This window comes from Cannabis sativa, chromosome 7 (assembly GCF_029168945.1).
Source record: "Cannabis sativa cultivar Pink pepper isolate KNU-18-1 chromosome 7, ASM2916894v1, whole genome shotgun sequence".
NCBI classification, from domain to species: domain Eukaryota; kingdom Viridiplantae; phylum Streptophyta; class Magnoliopsida; order Rosales; family Cannabaceae; genus Cannabis; species Cannabis sativa.
The window spans coordinates 454,029-475,606 of record NC_083607.1 but is presented as its reverse complement, the minus strand read 5'-3'; the positions used below and the strand labels follow the sequence as shown (position 1 = coordinate 475,606).

Sequence of the window (21,578 nt, the reverse complement as noted above, 5' to 3'; positions counted from 1 at the left end):
AAAAAGTCTAGCAAAGATTCTTTATTTTAAAAAAATGAAAAAAAAAAAAAGAAAAGAAAAAGACATGAAAGCCGACATAATGTAATATTAAAATAAATAAGTAAATAAAAATTGTTTACATCATTTTGAATATGATAAGTGACAAGAATGCCAAACTCAATATTTCCATTAATTTTAGATTTTTTTTAAGTATAATTCTTTTGGTGCTTTCTAATTTCTAGATAATTTAAAATATTTTATAAATTTTAAAATAATATATAATATAAAAATAATGTTGAACAATTTATTTCACAATGGAGATGGATATATCTATTTTGTTGAATTATATTTTCATTTTTAATCAAATATAAAATTTACTTATTAAAATTTAATTTAGAAATATAGAAGCGACATGGTAAGCTCTCAGCATTAAAATATAAATTTATTATGTGGCACATTTTACACACTAATTGTATTACAAGAGATAATTTTGTCAAGAAACATGATGTTCTTATTACCATTGAAACTTGTTCGGTGTGTTAGTAGAATTTAGAGACTCGTGATCACTTGTTATTTGATTGTAGTGCTATAAAATATCAAGAGTTGGCTTGAAAGTCATATTTGGCCAAGTTCTTTTGAAGAGTGCGCAATTGGTTGGTGTTAAGAGGCTAAGAAGGTTTATTTTTGGTTTTTTTTTAATGATGTCTTAGCAAGTGCTATATATGACATTTGGCTAAATTAAAATTTGTGTCTATTTAAGCATAATTGGTTAGCTCCAATTTGTATATAGAGAGTCATTAAACAGAATCTCAAAGTTGAAAAGAAGTTATCAAGTCTTGATAGATTGATCCTTAAAAATGTAAAGGAATTGTAAGTAGCTTTGTTGGGGGTGTTTCCCAATTAGGTGTATTTGATTCTCTTTGATTAATAAAAATTTATTTCTTCATAAAAAAAAAAGAAAAAATAATTCAGAAAATAAAAATAAATAAATAACTCAAAGTTGAGAAAGTGCACATTCCACCACCCGTTATGGGGTGACATTATTTAAATATATATAATTTTTTAGATATTTTTGTAGTAGACTCCTATAAAGGTTGGTGGATTCCCTATCTGTTTCGGTATTTAGGAAAAAAATTTAATCTATTTTTTTTTCATGATCGCGTACGCTGTAACTATTTAGAATCACTTGTAAATTTTTTAAAAAATTTGAATAGTGCACAACATCAAAAATTAGGTTTAAACATTTATTTACCACGCGTATAAAAAAAAAAATAATCATACGTGTAACAAAATATGTAAATCTTATTTTCAATATCGTAAACTACTTAAATTTTTTTAAAAAATTTACAAATGGTCTTAAATAATTATAGCGTAATAATTTTTTTTTACTAAAAAATTTCTTAAGTATGAAGTATATTGTAGACTTATCATAATTTTTTTAAGAGAAATGCTAAAGAGTACTAGTAGTGTCTAGCACTTTCCTATGTGTTAATATCACTATTAGTCTAACTAAGTACCGAGTATTATATAATTTAATATAATAATTTTTGAGGAGTATCGCTAATCAATTACAATACGATATATCGAGAAAGTGCTAATAGTAATACTCTTTTTATAATCTTGTATTCATAATACTATTTTCACTATTTATCAAAAGCCTACATTGTTATGATTTAAATTATTAATTAATTGTTTTGTATGATTTCAAGCATAATAATTATTAATTTTTTTTAAAAAAATTATAAATTTCATAACATATTATCAGTCATTGCTGTCTAACTTGTCTTGTCCACAGCTTTGTTTGTGGGCCTGCATTCCAACTGGTATTCTAGAAGAAAATAATATTGATACTTTTGAAAACAATAAAATAATCTTAAATATAAAATAAAATCTTTAATAGAAGGATATAAAGTTGGTTAAATTTAAAAGCACTAAAAGAAAAGGTTAAAGTAGATTCTTACTATTGGATATTGAAACAAGAAAAGGTGTAAAGAGAAAAAGAAAATGATTTTTTGGTATTTATCAAAAGTTGGCCCTTCTAGAAGACTAGAATTACTAAGGCTAATTATAATTTTTTTTTTTTCAAATTTTAACATGTATTATATTATGTTTTTGAACTTTCCAGACCGTTAATTTTTTTTTTTTCTGAATTATTGAAATTATTGAATTAAAATTTTTTGTCAAATTTTACTAACGAGAGTCTGACGTGAATGAAAGCTCGGGGATCATGATTTAGTACATGTCAAAATTTAGGAGACATAATTTGTAAATTTTAAAGTATGGGGGCCACGATTTAGTACATGTGCATTCGTTGGTTAGTAAAATTGAACGGAATTTGATAAAAGTTCTTGAATCTAACAATTTTAATAGTTCGAGATAATTTTTAACAATTTAAAAAGTTTAAAACTATGATTTAATGCATATCAAAGTTATCAAGCTGATACAAAAATTCTATTTAGCCTTACAAAAATTCAATTTTCACTTTTGGAAAAAATAAAAAACAAGTTGAGTAAAGTTTATTAAATTAAATTATAAGAAAGAAAAAAGAGTGATGAGTAAAGTGGTATGAGAAGTGAGAAAATACCAAGTCCATAGTGTGTGCATGGTATGGTGCCCCTTGGCTTTGAGTGAGTTTTACTTTTCTTAAGGATATCACACGTGTGCACCCTAACACGTGTGGATCTCATTCAAACAATTCTTATATAAAATATGAGATTCTTAATAATACCTCATTAATGTTTCTTGAGTTTTAAATACTAAACCTAAAAACATAGTTAGTGCATGATTAGAACAAATAATTATAGGTTGTTTTTATCATACATCCCACAAAAATGTATGCATTGATTGGAACTCCTAATTATTTCAGTACCTATACAAAATTTTTAGTTTCAATTTTATAGTCGTATACGTTATAATTATTTAAGACATCTAGTAAAATTTTTAAAAAATTCGAAATAATTTACAATATAGAAATCAATGTTCAAACCGTCTATTTCATAAACGTATAAAGTAAAAAATTAACTCGTGTAACAAACTCTTTAAACCCTATTTTTAACGTATTAAATTTTTTAAAATTTTATTATATATTTTAAATAACTACAACATATACGTTCATAAAAAAATTTTAGACTAACTATTTTTTAGATACCAAAACAGATAAAAGTACACATATTTTAAGGGAGTGTATTATAAAATTTTCTATAATTATATATATATATTGTGTTTTTAATGAATATTATCCATTGATGAGGACTTTAAACATATATTTTTCTTGTTTCTCTTCAACAAACAAGAATATAAATAAGGAAGCTTCCCTTAAAACAAATAAAATAAAAATACAAAGAAAATTACTAGCACAACAATGTATTTATGCATATTACCTTAAACTTTTGAATTATATCATATTAATTAATGCTACATTAATAAATTACTTTTAAAAAATACTATTGAAATACAATCAAAATGACACATTTATAATGATTACTAACTTTAGATACTATTTTTCTTGTAATTATATGTAAAATGATTGAGGATAAGTTTAGAATGTAAGAATATTATTTATTTATTTTTTCAATTCAACTACGAATTATTAATAACATATTATATGTGCAATTACATAATTGAATATAAAATTGACAAACAATATGATATTCTTATAGTTGACATCCACAAATAATATTTGATATAAAATGACTGAATAATTAGTTAGATATTGAATAATTCTTGAAATCTATATGCTAATTAATTATATCTTGATAATTTTGGTCTATATAGAAGTCATCCTTATCATTAATTACAATTATTATTGTGTTGACCATAATCATTTTAAAGTCTTCCAAAGTTATATAAAAAGAAAAACAAAAGCAATGAAAAAAATCAAACAAGAGATTTGACAAATTAAATAAATAAATGTTAAAAATATTAATAGTGCCTAGCACTTATCATATTGTTACTTAATGTATCAAGTCTAATATGGTTTATTTTAGTAAATTATAAAATATCATTAATTATTATAAAAGGTAATTTCACGATGAAGACCAAAATTTTAGTAAAAAAAAAAAATTAGACCTTTTATTAAAAAAATATGTGATATTTTAAAAACCTTCTATATATTTAATTAAAAAAATATATTTTTTCTGAGCCTTGAACGTTGATTTAACCCGCCTTATTTTATGCCTACCCTACTCATAGTGGTACAAGATACCATACCTATTGATGCTTAATATTAATACTCAATAAATTAGACATATAAGATGTGTTATGCCTAGAGCATTTTAGACCATTTTTAACTTTATTATTAAAAACTATATTATTAAAATCTCTTTTCTCTATTTCATTTTATCTTAGAATTTTAAATTACACCAAACATTAACTAAATAAAAAATACATATATTTTAGTATTAATAATAAAATTATTATCATAGACAAAATGTTCTTTTTTAAAAAAACATAAATAGTAAATTATTATCATAAACATAAACAAGTTTATTTAAGAATTTTTCAAATGCAACTCTTTGAAAGGGAAACATTAATACACTCTCTACCTGTTTTCTGCATTTAGAAGAATTTTTTAGTTTATTTTTTTTATATATTTGTGTACGTTATAATTATTTAAGATATCATACAAATTTTTGAGAAATTCAAAATAATTTACAATATAGAAAGTAATGTTCAAATAGTTTATTTCACACACGTATAAAATAAAATAATCACGCATGCAACACATTGTTTGAACCCTACTTTTGGCATATTAAATTTTTCTAACATTTTTAAATAACTATTACGTAAATAACGATGAAAAAAAGAATTAACTAAAAAATTATTTTAGATAATAAAACAAATAGAGGTGCAGCATCCCTTTCAAAGGAATATAATATAAAATTTTAAAATCAAATCAATAATAAATAAATACATGAAAATTTCAGTATTATAAGGAAAAGAGTATATATTTGGTGCAAATATATAAAATTACATATTAAAAAAAAAAGTATAAATAGATATATTTTTTCAAAATTGGGTTAATATTTTTTCATTACCCGCCAAAAACGAGTGAGTGAGAAACTTTTCAAAAATGTTCTCCGCCAAAACCAACGCCTCAGCCTCCAAGAAGCGCCGCCCTGAACCGGAGTCCGATCAGAGAAAACGATCCTCCAAAGATCTTCATCTCGATCTAGATCTCGACCTCGACAGGTTCTAATTCATATATATGTATTTTTTTTTTTTTGAAATTTCAATGAAGATCGATCTGAGATTGAGAATAATCTGTCGAAATTGTGCTTTGATTGTTTTTCATTAGCGATATTAAAGGAATCGTCTCAGCGCTTCAACAAATTAGGGAGAAAGCTCATAAGGATGGCCAGAAGAAGAACGAAGAAACCATTTCCAGGTTAATTTTTTTTTCGATCTTTTTAGTTAATTCATGGTTTTATGGTTTGGTTACTAATTTGATTACGGTGATAGTGTGGCTGCTGAGATCAAATCTATGATGGATGAATTGAAGTCCAAATTTGATAAGGATAGGTAAGAATTTATCTATTGTATTGAAGATCGAATGAGTTTTTTTGTATCTTTTAGTTTGAATAAGAAATAAGATTGGTTTTGTGTATACAGACAAGGTTTTGTTAAAGCACTTTCGAAGAGCTCGAAAGAGGTTTGAGTATGAAAGTTTTGATTGATTTCATTGTTTTTAGCTGTCAATGAGTGTTTTGCAATTTGTTTTTGACTTATTGATTCTGTGTTTTCGTGTTTTTTAGTTTGAGAATTGTTTGAAAAGTGAAACTTCTAAGTTTCAATCACTTTATCAGCAATTTTGTAAGGAAAAAACAACCCATTTGCAGGCTTTGAAAGGTATTTTCTGTCTTCTTTTGATTTGAATTGAAACTGATATTCTATGATCTTATTCTTTATGTTTGGGTAAAGAGATTCATTTTCTGGCGTCAGATACTATTTCCAAGTTTGAAGAAGAGAAGGAAAGGCTTTTAAAGAGATATGAACAAATGAGTAAGTTTTCTTTACAGGGCACTACTCTTTTTTTTATTTCTCTTGTAGTGAAATGGAATTACATTACTGTTTGTTGTTGTAAACAAATGAGATATCAGGGAAGAAAGAAAAGACTATGATATCTGAACATGAGAAAGCTTGCTCAGAGAAAATTTCTCGATTGGAGGAATCCCTGAAAAAGAAAACCCAGGTATATTAATATACTTATCATAAACTTGAGGTTTTCTAAGCTCAAATTCTGATAACCATTCCTATTTTGGACTCTTAGGATGACAAAACTTTCAGCATTTTGAGGAAAACTTTGGGTTCCCTTTTTGATAATGCCTCAGATGAGGATTTCCCACCTGATGATTGAAGATTTGATTCAGAGTAAAGGCTAAAGTTACCACTCTTTTGAATATGACATTCAAGATATGTCCTTCAATATCTTCCTTATTATATACACTATCTCTAGATAGGAGAAAAAACTTAAATTGTCCATAGTTAATTTCCATTAACGACTCGCTCGACAGTCTATATTGAATATTAAGAATCTTTGGCTGAACATCATAGGTACAAACCAGCTATAGTTACCACTTATGGTTTTACAGTCTTTTCATGTTTAACCATTATACATATGAATATGATGACAATAATTGGTCTAGAAAAGTTTCCCTTTCCTGTTTTTTACATAGAAAATTGCTTCCAAATTTTGTTTCAAGAACCTATACAGATCATGGTGTTTGTGTATGACATATTGAGCTTGTGTGCATGAGTTCAAGGCATTGTATTGAAATTGCATAGTTGTTGAGCAACCTTGGCTCGAAATATATTTCAACTTAATTTTTTTGAAATGTTGAAGCAAAACCCATCAAGGGAAACTTGTGTTTTTTGCTTTTTGAAGTTTTGCATTTACTAGAGGAGATTATAGGCATCATATTTGGGTTGGAATTTGAGGAGTGGATGGATTCTATTTTCGAGAGAAGAAATAAGCCTAGGATTGGAGGTTGAGGTGCTTATTGTGAAGTCTAGTAAGGTTAGTTATATGGTATGGAATTGGAATATGAACATAAAACCATATTTGTCTTTTCTTAGCTATGTTTTGTTTTAGACCAAATTGTTTGGAGGAAATTACAAATTTTATGGGTTTTTATGTTTTTTTTTTTTTTGTGCAAAAATATAATATTTTTTCAAAAAAGTTTATTTTATGAGAAAATTGAAGAAAAAGTTAAAAAAAAAAAAGAGAAAATTAAGTAAGGTACCCTTATGCTAACGAGGGGAATAACCAATTACGGGTAACTAAGTACCTTTTTTCCATAACTTTTAAAGCTACCGTTTTCATCTCCAAAAGTATCGAGGCCTTATCTTGAATTGGGCTTTCTTCTCATAGCTTATTGGGCCTTCTTTTGTACTCCATATCATTGGTCTTTTGGACTTTTATCACTATATCCATTGGGAAACTTACAAAAATACTGGAATTTGGGTTAACTTTTACAAAAATATTGTCACACGGAAATTTTTTCAAAAATAATGTGTTTTTATAAAACACCAGTAAAACACAAAGCAGAATAACTCAAAATAACAGTAGAACACTAGTAAAACACCAGTAGAACACCAGTGAAAATTTAACACAGTATATGCAGTATGAAACTTATAAAAAACACAGTAAAAAAATAAAAAATACCGCCTGGCAGTATTTTTGTAGAAAAATAGCAAAAGTTAGTATAACATGTAAATTTCCCTATCCATTCCCTCATTTGGGCCTCTTAATTTAGCTTTGTGTCTCTCCTCCATAATTCAGCCATTTTCCACCCAACAATAAGCCCCTTATAGCATTCAATAAACAAATAATAAGGAAATTACACTCTATACCATTTTTATATTGTCCTATTTTATTTTTATCTTATTTTTTCAAGTCTATTATTTTTACCTCTTTTTTAAATATTGTACTAATTTTACCCCTGTCACTTCAAGATACTCTCCATGCGACTCTCTTATGTCAGGGTATTTTGGGTACAATACATGTAAAAAGAGGTATATTTCAATTAAATATAAAATTAGATGTAAATTTGATTAATTGATTAATAAAAGTGGTATTTTCCAACTTACCCCTTCAAATAGTGTCTACATTTTTAATAAATTGCTAAAATTTAGCATATTTTACAAAAAAAGAAAGGTAAGTTGAAAATGCCTATTTTATTAATTAATTAACCAAATTTACCTCTAATTTTTATTTAATTAAAACATATCTCTTTTTATATGTATTGTACTCAAAATACCCTGACATAAGTGAGTCACATGGAGAGTATCTTGAACTTTGAAGTGATAGGAGTAAAATTGGTATAATATTTAAAAAAAAATAGGTAAAAATAATAGACTTTAAAAAAGAAGATAAAAATAAAAGAAGACAATATAAAAAGGGTATGGAATCTAATTTCCTTAAAAAAAAAAAAAAAAAAAACTCAAATGCAAATTTGTATCAACACAATGTAGCTACTTTTCAGTTAACATCCATCACTACTATTATTTTTAGTATCTTTTTTTTTTTTGACATGAAATTGCAAATCATTTAATTAGCATTCTGAGTACAAAATAGTCTGTAGATCAGGGGGTATAGAAGATCCCAAAATGCTACGACCAGTTAACGATCGTGCATGCCTAGTAACAAAATGGGCCGCATGATTCGTTGATCGTCTAACAAAACGTAAAGAAACATCAGAAAGAGAGGATAAAATATTTCTACAATCATTAACAACTAAACCGAACATGGAAGTCATTAACTGGGTAGAATGAATGGCTTGGACGGCAAACATGCTGTCAATCTCAATCAAAACTCTGCACCGATGATTTGCCTTGATCCAACTAAGGGCTTCCTTGATTCCCATAGCTTCTGTCACTTCAAAGGGGAAGTACCCTCCATGATATTCTGCTTGAATGTGAAGAGGGGAACCAAGGTGATCACGAACCACCAACCCGAATCCATAGGAATTTTCCTGCTCAAAAGAAGCGGCATCAACATTAATCTTGATTGTTTCCAATACCGGTTTGACCCAAAGCTCATTTCTATCACCCATGTTGTTGAGAAATATGGATGATAGAGAAGTAGTGTCGTGAGCTTTTCTCCAATGATCAAGAGAAGTAGTTGCAGATACCATAACTTCATTCAAAGAGGATGTTTGGTGCTTCCATACTTTTTTATTTCTTGCTTTCCACAGAGCCCAACATATCATAGCAATACTACACATATTTTCGGCTGTGTTAGAAGAAAATGTAAGTTCAAGCCATGATGTGAAAGTACCTGGGGATGTCGGTAGTTGAACTCCAATATGCTGCCAGCATGCAGCGGCCAGTGGGCACTCAATCAAAGCATGAGAAGTGTTTTCGGGTTGACCATCACGCATGGGACAAAGAACAGAGACATTCACATGTATGATGACAAGGTTTAGGCATGTGGGGAGGCAGTTTCACACGGCACGCCACAACATATTTTTAACATTTGGAGGTATTTTCAGCTGCCACAACTCTTTCCAAAACCCAAAGTTGTTAGCTGCTGGCCGAGGGTGCCTACTATTGACGTGTAAAAAAATAAAATAAGTAAATATTAAAAAGTAATTACTGGTTAAACTATTTAAACTTTAAAATTTAGTAATTAGTACACTGAATCCCTTTTATTAAATTCTTAAGGTTAAATTATCTATACTTAAGGGTAACTCTAATCGTAAAACTTAAATTTAGTATTAAATCAATATTAAAAAAAAAAATACTATTTTAGTATTATTTTTTTTAATTATAACTACAACACTATAAATTATACAAAAATATATATTTTTTTTATTATTTTGATATATAATTATAAATAATACACATATATATATTAAGAAAATTTAATTATTTAACCATTATTTAAATATTAAAAATTGAAAAAAATAAAAAAGCAATTTTAGTGTAGTCCATAGTGTTCCACTAATAATAATAGAATATTGTAGAGAATCCTATATATAGAATAACTTTAGTGTTTGGTTAGATTAATTTTAATGAGAAATAACACTAAATTTAAATTTTTAATATCCTGATAAAAATGGACTTAGTACACATAAAGAGTGATAAATACTATTATTCCTCCTTAAAAAACCAAACAGTACTAAGAATATGTGAAAAAAAAAAATACTTTCCTATTGTTTTTTCTTTTCATTGAACTATAACTTTGATGGACATCACAAGCTAAATAAAATTATTGTGTAAAAAAATGTGTACAATTTAAATATATATGTATGTACCATTATTCTTTACTCATTAAATATTATGGTAAATAATATTTACTTGAAAAGTTTTTTGCGACTTTTTTAATTATTATTTTACTTGCACTTAATCTTTTAAGTTTAAATTTTAGTAGTAAAATCTTCTAAATTATTAAACTGTTAGCAAATTTAATGAACAATTTATTTTCCACAGTTAACTACCAACATGAACTGTTTAGATGTATATTTTTGTACACGTGACACGTTTATATTGGTACACCTAATATTATTATTTGAAAATTATACAAAAATAATTCAAAATTTATAAAAAAAAAATTTATTTTTTATTTTTATAATTTTATTTAATTTTAAAATAAATTTTGAAATAATAATATTAAGTTTAACAATATAGATATGTCATATGTATAAGAGTGTATACATAAGCCGTTCATGATAACAGTTAACTGAATGACGTATTAAATTTACTAACAGTTCAATAATTTAGAAAATTTCACCGCTAAAATTTAAAATTAAAATAATTAAATACAAGTGAAATAATAATTAAGAAAATTTACCGGTTAAAAACTCTTATTTGAGTACATGCATAGGTTGTTTTGTTAACTAACTTAGTATTTTTTAAAAATATTTTCTATAACAACACATGAGACATCTATCTTAGATTTAATTTGAGTGGCTATTATTAAATTAAAGTTGTGGTGTCATTGGTGTGGTATAGTCTATTTTAAAGTAATAATAATAATAATATTATATTTAAGTGGCTTAAGTTTAATTAATTAAAAATGAAATAGATTACAAGAAAGATCATAAGATACCATTTATAGTAAGTAAAGAAAAAAAGGAAAAACAGTGACCAAATTTTAAGTTGTGGTTTCTCAGTACTTCACGTCAGAGACTCAGTCACTACCCAAAGAAAATTATTTCTTTTTCTTTTTAATTATTATTTTTAGTAACCAAAACAAAAATTAAGGTCAAAAACAGATCTTTATTTTATTTTATTTTTCTAATCAAGGTCTTTACAGGTCATCTTCTCCTTCATTGATGACATGGCACTCTTTAACTTTTCAGTATTACTGTCATTTTTTTATTATTTAAAATATTTATTTATTTTTTTAAAAAAAAGATAGTAAAAATTATTTTAAGTTATGAGTTTTGTAAAAATTATTATTAAATTAAAATTCAATAATAACTTGATTTGAAAATATTATGATTAAAATAGTTATATTTTTTACAACTCTTCCTACTAAAAACTAGTTTGAGGTTAATTATATTAAGAAAAGAAAATTAACAAAAATTAATTTAGGGTCTATTTCCTACTTACTTCAAAAAATACAAAATTTAAATTATTATTTAATAAAATAAAAAAATATAATTTATAACTCTTATAAAAATTGAAAGTCTACCAATAAAAATATCTGTTTTAATTGTTCAAAGAGAAAAGATATCTTTTTTATGAAATCTCCATGTGTCCTATCCACTTGGGTTGTGTTATTGGGTCCCTCATCAGTGCCCACATCTCTGTTTTTTTTTTTTTTTTTTTTTTGTGTTTTTTTTTAGTTGGGTTATGTGATCCTGTGTTTGTGGAATTATTATGAGGTAATCCTCCAGAATCTATCTTTTCAGTCATTCTTCTCCCATTAAATTTAAACACCCAATTCTCTCCCTTTTAATAATCTCTTCCTCTTGTTCTGATTTTTATAATCTTTTTTAAGTTTGAAACAAAGAAAAAGTTTAATCATTTAGTCTATTTCAAGTGTTTGGGTTAAGAAAAGTGTGATCTTGGGTTGTTTATATAATCTGGGTTTTCTCATGAAACTGTGTTTTGTTTATTTATAAAGAGCTGATTATATATATATATATATATATATATATGCTATTTGGATAAGCCTTTTTGGGTTTTGAAGTTATCCAAAGAGACAAACAAAAGAACAAAAGATATTTGCTTTATTTTTTTCCAAGTGGGTATCTTGAAGGGAACACTAAAAAATCAAATTCAACAAAAGTGTTGAACTTGATTTTTGATTGTGAGGCCATTATAGTTTTCCCCTTCTTTCTGGGCTCACTCAATAGTTAAAGAAGATATTTTTATGAATTTTTAGGGGAAAAGGTCTAAACTTTTTTGTGTGTTTGGAAAATTTGGGGTGAAGAAGATTATGAGAGGAGTAGGAGGAGAGAAAATTAGTATGAGTGGTGGTATTATGTTTCCTAGGCTTCATGTTAATGATGCAGATAAAGGAGGTCCAAGGGCACCACCAAGGAATAAAATGGCTTTGTATGAACAGTTTAGTGTTCCTTCTCAAACATCTCTCACTAAATCACCACCTAAACAACATAATAACAATACCAACACCACCTTTCTTTCTTCCATTTCCTCACCCCAAGTAAGTCTCTAATTCATCATTCATTGCTATGTATATATGTATGTGTATATGTGTATATCAATCACTGTATATGTATAATGTTTATTGATGTAATGTTTTCACCTTAATCAGATTCACTGCTATGTTGTTGTTTAAGCTCATTTTACATTTACTATTGCTGAATTGGATGAGTGCCTTTTTTCTTTGGTGTATTACAATATGTTTAGGAATTGGAGAATTAGTGTCTTTTGAAATTAAACTCTTTGTTAATAACAATTAGAGTTTAATACAATAATAAGAATTGATAGAAAATTATCTATGCGAGCCCGTTCACCTTGCACTTGAAGTGCATGTACAACTAATTCATGATAAGCAACTTTATTGGTTGTACGAGAGACATGAATTAGGAATGTCTCGGGAATACTGGAAAGTAAACTAGTAATATCATATGTTTAGGAATTGGAAAATTAGTGTCTTTTTGAAATTAAACTCTTTGTTAACAACAATTAGAGTTTAATACAATAATAAGATATGATAGAAAATTATCTATCCGAATCTGTTCACCATCTACCCTAAGTTCATGTACAGCTAATTCATGATGAGTAATCTTATTGGCTATACGAGAGAGACATGAACTAGGGATGATTCGGGAAAACTGGAAAGTAAATTAGTCATTACCGAAAGTGAATTAGTATTTAGAGACTTTAGCATTTTACAACTTATTACCATTTGCAATGATCAAGCTTGTCAATGTTTGATTGAAAAGATTTATTATGTCTAAACTACTACAGCACCAGTCATTTTTGGTATGAACATTGTTATTCTTATGTTTTGATCATCTGTTATTTATCGGTTTGAACAAGATAGGACTTATTTAAAATTAACTGAACGAACAATTCATATAAATCTTCTGTCAATTTTCAGTTCTTACTTATCTAGTTATTCAAGTATATGTATGAATTTCTTGTAGGCTACTTTTACAACAACTACTTATTGTGTTTGAATAATTAATTGATTTCCTAGGCTTCGGGTTTTCCAAGTTCATTCACCCCATTCCGCGATTCCACCGCACCTTCAAATTTGGCTACTTCTTCTGGCGGTGGTGGAATGATTAAGTTAAACTATCAAAGGTCAGACTCAGATGCATCTGGTGGAATTAAGTCGACAGCTAAATCTGTTTCGTCGTCTCAAACTTGCAATTACTCTCAAGTTAAGAGCTTTTCTTTCAAGATGCCTGGCAATGACAATAATGCTGTTAGATCTTCTATGTCGGGTAGTCAAAGTAATAAAATCCCACGTAGTTCTAGCACTCAACAAAGCAAAGACAGTAAAAGATTGCATCATAAAAGCTCATGTGAAAACATAAAGTCATCAGGACACTCAGTGAGGGAACATTCTGATCAAAACACAAGACCATCATCATCGTCGGTGAGGATTAGGAAGGAGCATGTGGAGGTGTTGAATCAAGAAAGTCATAATAGTTCAAGGAATGTTTCTTCTAGCAAATTCCTTGCTATGTGTGAGAAAGTTATAGTTAGAGATAACAATGTGGTGGAACCAAAGGCAAGAGTTGGAATAAGTGAATCATTTTCGAGGCAACTACTTACGACAAAAGATGATGATGGTGGTATCGAGTCTGAGAAGAATTGTAAGACCCCAACAACAGGCAGACATGTTGATGGTGATGATGTTCGAGAGGTTTCCATGGTCGATGCTACATTATCGATCTTGAATGTTCGCCCCGATGATGTTGTACATGTGATAGGTGAAAAGCAATTTTGGAAAGCAAGAAGAACTATTACCTAGTAAGTATCTACTTACTACTACAATAGAGTTGTTTAAGTCTAGTAGTGAATCAATGTGTAGTAGCTGGTGTATGGAATAGGGTCAAAACTAAGAATTGTGTATAGGGAGTGGAATAGTTTGTTACCTATATTTTCTACTGTTTGGCTTTTGTTCTATTGGTTTTCTCGAGTTTAGAGTTTCGGTTCTTATCAATTTGTTGCTCAGCTTATTATCTATAGCAGAATATGAAGAATGAAACATAATAATTCAGTATATTAGTCACTAAGGAGCTGTTGTTGAAAGTTGTTATGGCTTATCAGACAAAAGGTGCCATGGTAGGAATTGAAATATTTGATCTTATTCATGGTGTAACGATTTTATACATCAAATATTTCGTTATGACATATTTGTGTACCATTCTTGCTTGAATGTTCTTCATTCTGTTTTTTGATCTATTTCAGTCAACAGAGGATCTTTGCATTGCAAGTGTTCGAGTTGCATAGATTGATAAAGGTGAGAAATTTGATTGCTGCTTAGGAAGTTTTGACATTTTGAAAAAGGAAAAGGAAAAGCAAGTTCATAATAATATTAAGTTTGGAACAGGTTCAAAGGTCGATTGCTGGATCGCCAGATGTATTGCTCAATCATAGCGCCTATTTGCACAAGTCACGAGCAAAACAAGCGTCTCCTCAAGTGAAGAAAACACAATCTGAACACATCAATGTGAAGAAGCCACCAGCAGCAGTTGTCAAGCACAAAAATTGTCACGATCAGAAGCTACTCGGTCAAGAGGATGATACAGTAGTTAGGAAGCTTCGTCTTCCTTATAAAGGAGGAGTCTTTACTAAACAATCGAGTTATGATGAATACTTGAGAAACCCGACACCAGCAGCAGCAGCTCCTCGTCCTCCTCCTGCAGCGATGAACAATTCAGCTGCGTGGCCTTTCCACTCTGCATCGGGAAATCAGTGGTTAGTTCCAGTTATGACACCTTCTGAAGGACTTGTTTACAAGCCTTATTCAACTCCCGGCTTTGCTGTACCAAATTATGGGAGTTGTGGCCCTATGAGCTTAAACGCTGGAAGTACTTATGGCGGTCCAGGTCCAGGTTCGGGTTCAGCTTGTAATAATAACACTAATGATCATAATCATAGTCATGATCATAATCAGCAAGCAGTTGGAACACCTGCTATGATGGGTAATCAGACTTACTATCATCCTCCACCTTTCGGGTTACCAGTAATGAATCCTTTTGTACCGAGTTCAGGTGTGGAACAGATGGTACCATTTGGCATAGGCCGAACGAATGAGGCAGAATACAATAATCAGTGTTCATTTGAGGAAGTTAACTTCACAAAACCGCCGTCACACCTGCAGAGTTCATGTAACATATCGAGTCAAATGAGTCGAGCAATGTCATATCCTGCTGGCGAGGCATTTCAAGGCTCGAAAGGGATGAGCGAGTTACAACAACAGACAAGTACAGCTAGTAGTTCTTCGGAAAGGAGTAGAGGAGATGCTACTCCTCTTCCCCTTTTCCCTATGGGACCAACCCCGGCTCTTGATGAGCGAGTTGATCAAAATACCGACGATGAAGAAGAAGAAGAAGAAGAAAGTAGTAAGCATCGTAGTCAAACTCGAGTTATCAAGGTTGTTCCACATAATGCAACATTAGCAACTGAATCAGCAGCTCGGATATTTCGATCCATACAAGAAGAAAGGAAGCATTTGCAGTTAATCTCATCTTGAATCATATATTAATTTGGAAACTCTAAAAGTTAAGCTAAGCTAACTAACATGATATGATACCTTGTATGATGATTATTTTGTATTTATTTTTACAAAATCAAAAGTTGATAATTTTGTAAAAGAAAAGAAAAAGACCAAAATCACAATGCTTGACTAAATCTATTGACTCAATTTTTTGGGCAAATTCTTCTCATATGAAATTATGAGAATGGTTTTGGTTTGTGTGTTATAATGGGGTTGATTTTGTTTGTGTAGAAAGGAACAAAGAGCAATTATCTTAAATGACTCGTTTGGTAAGCTGTATAAAAGTTATATTGTAATTTTTCATTATAGTTAATATTTCACTATTTTAAAAAGAATGTGAGACTTAAAAATAATTAAGAATCGGATTGATTAGGATAAAGACAAATTGTTATAAGGTGTTAACTGTTAATTACATATGAATTTTTGTTATTTTGTGGTAAAAATAATTAATAATTACACTAAAAAAATAATATTTTTACCAATTAATATTTAAAATGAATTATTTTGAAGTAATTATAGAACAGCAAAAGACTCAAAGGAAATCAACATCATCAACTTGATGTTCCAAAACAATGGTGGCCAGAGCAAGTCTGTATGCCGTGGACCGGAGATTTCGAACAAGAACATATATCTCTTTCTTTCTTCTTTGTTGCTGTTTTACTTCCGAATCTTCTTCGTTCCACCATTGCTCTTTTCGAAGGTGAGCAAGTAACAACGCCTCGCAAAATGCTTCCGCCACTAGCTTCTTCTTGCTGTTCATGAAAAAACAAAAAAGGAAGAAACTTTCAAAACAAAAGAATGGTATGAAGTTGCCAAAAGTTCATTCATTCTGTTACTTTTACTAACTAACCTCCCTCTGACAAATCCAGTTGTGACGAAACCGATTGGCATTCGATGATTAGTAGTAGGATCTTCGGGCATTTGAAGTTCCCATTTCCCAGAAGAATCTTCTTTGAAGTATGATGTTACTGCTGACTCGGGAATTTGAAGTCCTCCTTCAATGTTCACTGAACTGAAATTGACATGTTCATGTCAAGGATATGATGATTAAAAGTGTGTTTGGTTGGATGTAATAAAATAGAATGGAATGGAAAAGAATCAAATTTTCATTCCATTTCAGGTGAAAAATATAAGAAAAAACCGTTCTAATGCAATGTATATTAAATTTTAGGATTTTACCCCCTGAAATTTGATATGTACTAAATCATGTCCTGAATTATTGCGATTATAGGAATTCAAGATTTTTATCTAATTTTACTAACGGAAGTTTGATATGAATAAAAATTCAGAGAGCATAATTTAATACATGTTAGAGTTTGGGAAGCACGATAAGGTAAATATTAAAATTTAGGAGGCACGATTTAGTAGGGGACAATCGTCATGTTAGTAAAATTAAACGGAATTGGACAAAAATTCTTTAATCCAACAATCACAATGGTTCAAGGGACACATTTTAATTAGCTTAAAGTATTCTTTTGTTTTCACTCCTTCCAACCGAACGTATCCTAAAGTATACAAATTTGAAACACATAAGACTATATACTAATTAGAAAGAAAGAACTCTACCTTGAAGTCCACAATGATATATCGGTGGAACGAGGTGCGCAAATAACTGCTCCCTCTTCGAAAGAACCTTCCTTGAATGCATGAAGAAGAACCCTAACGAAACATAGTTTACTGTTCCAAATAATGTTGCTGGCAATTCTAGTTTGACCCTGCTCAAAATGATTGCTTTCATCCTTTGCCAACTTCCAAAATGATTTCTTCTTATTTGCTATTCGAGGAAATAGAAGTAAATGATCGCCTTTGATTTCGTTCAAGAAATTAGTCAGCAAGGAAGATGTCCTTGGTACCAAACTGTCTAATGAAGTACAACCACTATCCGAATTTGATGCTGAATTGTTGTTGTCATCTCCAATTGTCGCGAGGAGTTTGTTTAGAGTAATCTGGACACTATCCCATGGTGGAAGAATGGGAACTCTCAATGGTCGTGTTGATAAAGGATGAAGTTGCTCTTTTTGATCAAAGGCAGCAGCTTCGCTTGCTTTCAGGCTTGAATAAGCATTGCAATCAGGAAAATCCGAAGGAAAACAAGGCAAACCGAGCTGCAAGAATTAGAGCAAAAAAACCATTAGATGACAATAGTATTAGCCTGAACAGTTCTTTAAGGCTTTAAAATGCACACTTACTTCAGATGCAACCCAATGCTTCTCCCTCAAACCGATTGCACGAGCACCTTTAGAGACGAGAGGAATCCAAAACGCCCTGACCCAACTTAGTGGGAGTACAATAGACCAGCTAAAAAGGTAATGAAAGATCATATTTTTAGTTACCAGAACACAGCAAATGACAATAATGAAAGAATAGGCCACGCAAAGGACGTTACCCGATAGCTAATCCTTCCTTGTTCTTATCTTTGAGAAGCATAATAGGACAACATCTTGAACACTGCACCTCGGTTGAAGTTGGATGATCAAGATAAAAGAATTTCTTCTGCTGTTCATTTTTCTCCTTGCAAAGAATATTCTCTGCTACAGGAGGACTAACACTAGAGCTAGCATCCCACAAATTTCTGTTATCGAGTGTACTTTGGCTATCGAGTTCTGAGCTTGACGGGAATGACTCTTCACGCCTGTCTGAAGTTTCTGATACGCTAGCAAGCTCTCTAATTTCATTCCCCAGAATATCACAAGGCATGTCACTGGATACTGCCTCTGGAACATTGGGGATTGTCCTTTTTTTCGTTATTGTTCGAGGATCCATGACACTAAGTGATAACATTGCTTTAGAAGATATGTGATCTTCATTTTCAAGTACACAATTCTTTTTATCTACTTGCTGAGAATCCTCTGATATCCTGTAAATCTCAAACATCATTTAGTTAACCCGAAAAACTTGGCTACACAAAGCAAAAACATCTAAAGAACATACCGAGTAACAGATAATGCCTTTTGAAGAACTTCAAATGCCTTTGATCCCATTACTTGTAATTTCGCAAGCTGACCCTCACGTGAAAAACAACGAATCAATATATCCTTCTCTTCCATCTGAAATTTACATTGGAAAGAGAGTTAACATAATTAGCATCATTTTTTTTCTTCTTTCTTTGTAAGCATAGTAAGACTTCACTTCAAATTTTGTTTTTCAATTGTATAGACTATTTCTAACTCTAAAGTGTTAAGAATGAAAGAATGTCAAAGCTTACCTCTTTCTGGCAAGCAAATTTAAGAGCACCGTATCCTTCATCGAAAGCAGAAGCATGTATCCAGACCCAAAGCTGGCGAAAACAAGACCCTAAATCTGTAGTCTCTGGTTTCACAGATCCTAGACTGTTAACAGCATCAGCAGCAGCAGCAGTATTATCCCTATTTCGTAAGGAACAAGGACGCCACATATATGTTACAGGAGCGATCGGCTTAGAAACTGGTGCACCAATATGGTGGAGCTGCAACATGGGGATTAGTCAGACATAGCCAATTCCTTAATCCACCTCAATGAAAAAGAAAAGGACAGTAACTAACCATTGCATTATCATAGATGGCACCATAAATGATAGAAGTGGAAACATCACCGGAATAACCAGGTTGAGAAGGCACTAGCACCGCTTTTAGAATTGACAATAAAGAGCCCTGGATATGAAGAACATAAGAATATTGCTAATATTTATTTTCGATGAAACTTTCAGTAAGTTCCTGAAGCCTAAACCAATGGCTATGATTGATCAAAACATCAGTTCGTTAAAAAATGTATGTTTAGGATGGAATGACTACCTCTGGACCCTCCAATTGGATGGGAACATAATAGCTTGCATCATGAATTAGAGCTCCATTTCTGAACCACTTCAACAAAGCTCTAGAACCCCTTCCACTGCCTCATCATTTACAAAGATTGAAAAATAAAAACTTTAAGATAATAAAGAATGAAAACATTAACAAACACTCAAAAACAACCCAATACCGACATTGTCTCTTTTTCTTTTGAAACTAGCATCCCCGCCTAACTCTAAAATATTTGGGACCAAGAAACTATAGCAATTGTTTGTAGGTATCCTAGGGACTTGAAAAACCTCATACCGACCTTGTGGGAGCAAACCACATGTCTGACCATTTGAGCTACCCTTTTTGGTACCCAATATCGACATTGTTATCAATCTAAAACACTTGGTAAAGATAAAGATAATGTTTTTAAAAGTTAAAAAAGAAAGAAATACATATCCAAACACTCAAAGACACCCGAAATCGACATTGGTTTTTCTTTTTCGAAACTAGGATCCCCGCCTAACCCTACAATATTTGGAGACCAGTAAACTATAGCAATTACTATGTAGGTACCCAGGAGGACTCGAAACCTCAGACCTTGTGGGAGCAAACCACATGCTTGACTACTTGAGCTACCCAATATCGACATTGTTATCAATCTAAAAACACTTAGTAAAGATAAAGATAATGTTTTTTTTTTTCTTAAAGGAAAAAGAAATACATATCTACCTTCCATGAAGACCCAAAGGAAGATAATAACCCCAGAGCTTTGTCATGGTGAATCTCTTGGCATACCACACGTGTGTCCTTAGCCTCTTTGTTCCATCCTGTGTAACAGAAAACCCCTCTTCAGGGTTTATTTTCAGTTCAGCTCTTCGACGAATACGACGACGAGGAATGCTGCTGCTGCTGCTGCTGCTGGTATTGGTATTGGTATTTTCCTTCTTCTCATCATCTAAGTTCCTTCTTCTCTTAGCTGCTTTGCTATTAAAGGAAGTGGTTCGCCTTCTCTTACTCCGTCTACACCTGAAATCCCCATTCAAACGATTCCCCACAATGGAGTGAAGAGACTCAAGCTCAGCTGTTCTTGCCTCAGCAAATTTCTGAACATTGAGCTTTTGAATCGTTTGGGATGAAAGTTGCAACCTTTTTGTTCCACCATTGGAGCCCATTTCAAATTCAATCACACTGGCTCAATCCTATCCTAACTTGAAACTGTTTCTTTCTATTGAAGCTTTCAATCACTGGTTGGTATGAACATTGAGCTTTAGATAAAGAATTAATCCTTACAAAGTGAAATTATTTGTTTTGATCAACATGATATGAAAGCTAATAGAAAACAAAACGAATCTAAAAATATGTAAATAGGCATTTCATCAAACACATGGTGTTGTTACTGAAACCATATAATATATGCATATATATATATGTTTATTGTGAGAGAGTGCCTTACCTCTGTAACAGATTAGAAGATGAAGAAGAGGAAGAGAAGAGTGGGTCTGAGAGTTGTGAGAGTGGGAGAATAAGGTTCCTTTGTTTATGGAGTTTCCATGGGTTTTAGGGGGGAGAGAGAGAGAGAGAGAGAGAGAGAGAGAGAGGAAACCAAAATCACAGGGTTTTAGGAGAGAGAGCTTTAAACTTGTGGCTTTTTATTAAAAAAAAAAATTTACAAAAGTAATGGAATTTAG

At 30.6% G+C, this 21,578-nt stretch overlaps 3 protein-coding genes across 7 annotated transcripts; 2 read left to right on the top strand and 1 right to left on the bottom strand.

The window, feature by feature from the left end:
* Positions 1-4,998: 4,998 nt before the first annotated feature.
* Positions 4,999-6,627, top strand: LOC115697862 (uncharacterized). The gene is made up of 8 exons (XM_030625020.2): positions 4,999-5,169; positions 5,276-5,365; positions 5,440-5,499; positions 5,590-5,629; positions 5,733-5,826; positions 5,920-5,979; positions 6,078-6,169; positions 6,248-6,627. Exons 1-8 carry the CDS (start codon positions 5,051-5,053, stop codon positions 6,332-6,334), a joined length of 642 nt encoding a protein of 213 aa, XP_030480880.1. The 5' UTR covers positions 4,999-5,050; the 3' UTR covers positions 6,335-6,627.
* A 5,108-nt stretch (positions 6,628-11,735) lies between these two features.
* LOC115697482 (protein EARLY FLOWERING 3) lies at positions 11,736-16,292 on the top strand. Its single transcript, XM_030624505.2, has 4 exons — positions 11,736-12,595; positions 13,598-14,379; positions 14,821-14,872; positions 14,963-16,292. Exons 1-4 carry the CDS (start codon positions 12,368-12,370, stop codon positions 16,106-16,108), a joined length of 2,208 nt encoding a protein of 735 aa, XP_030480365.2. The 5' UTR covers positions 11,736-12,367; the 3' UTR covers positions 16,109-16,292.
* Positions 16,293-16,475: 183 nt separating this feature from the next.
* Positions 16,476-21,535, bottom strand: LOC115698297 (ribonucleases P/MRP protein subunit POP1). 5 transcript variants are annotated; one of them, XM_030625512.2, is made up of 11 exons: positions 21,344-21,510; positions 20,620-21,134; positions 19,903-19,999; positions 19,654-19,761; positions 19,338-19,577; positions 19,064-19,179; positions 18,519-18,989; positions 18,322-18,430; positions 17,699-18,237; positions 16,983-17,144; positions 16,476-16,884 (listed from the first exon to the last, which is right to left on the bottom strand). In XM_030625512.2, exons 2-11 carry the CDS (start codon positions 21,060-21,062, stop codon positions 16,665-16,667), a joined length of 2,505 nt encoding a protein of 834 aa, XP_030481372.2. In that variant the 5' UTR covers positions 21,063-21,134; positions 21,344-21,510; the 3' UTR covers positions 16,476-16,664. The 5 variants fall into 5 exon arrangements, with proteins under 5 accessions (XP_030481372.2, XP_030481371.2, XP_060957702.1 ...); XM_030625511.2 differs by having other exon boundaries at positions 20,620-21,175; positions 21,344-21,498; XM_061101719.1 differs by having other exon boundaries at positions 20,620-21,155; positions 21,344-21,498.
* Positions 21,536-21,578: the final 43 nt, after the last annotated feature.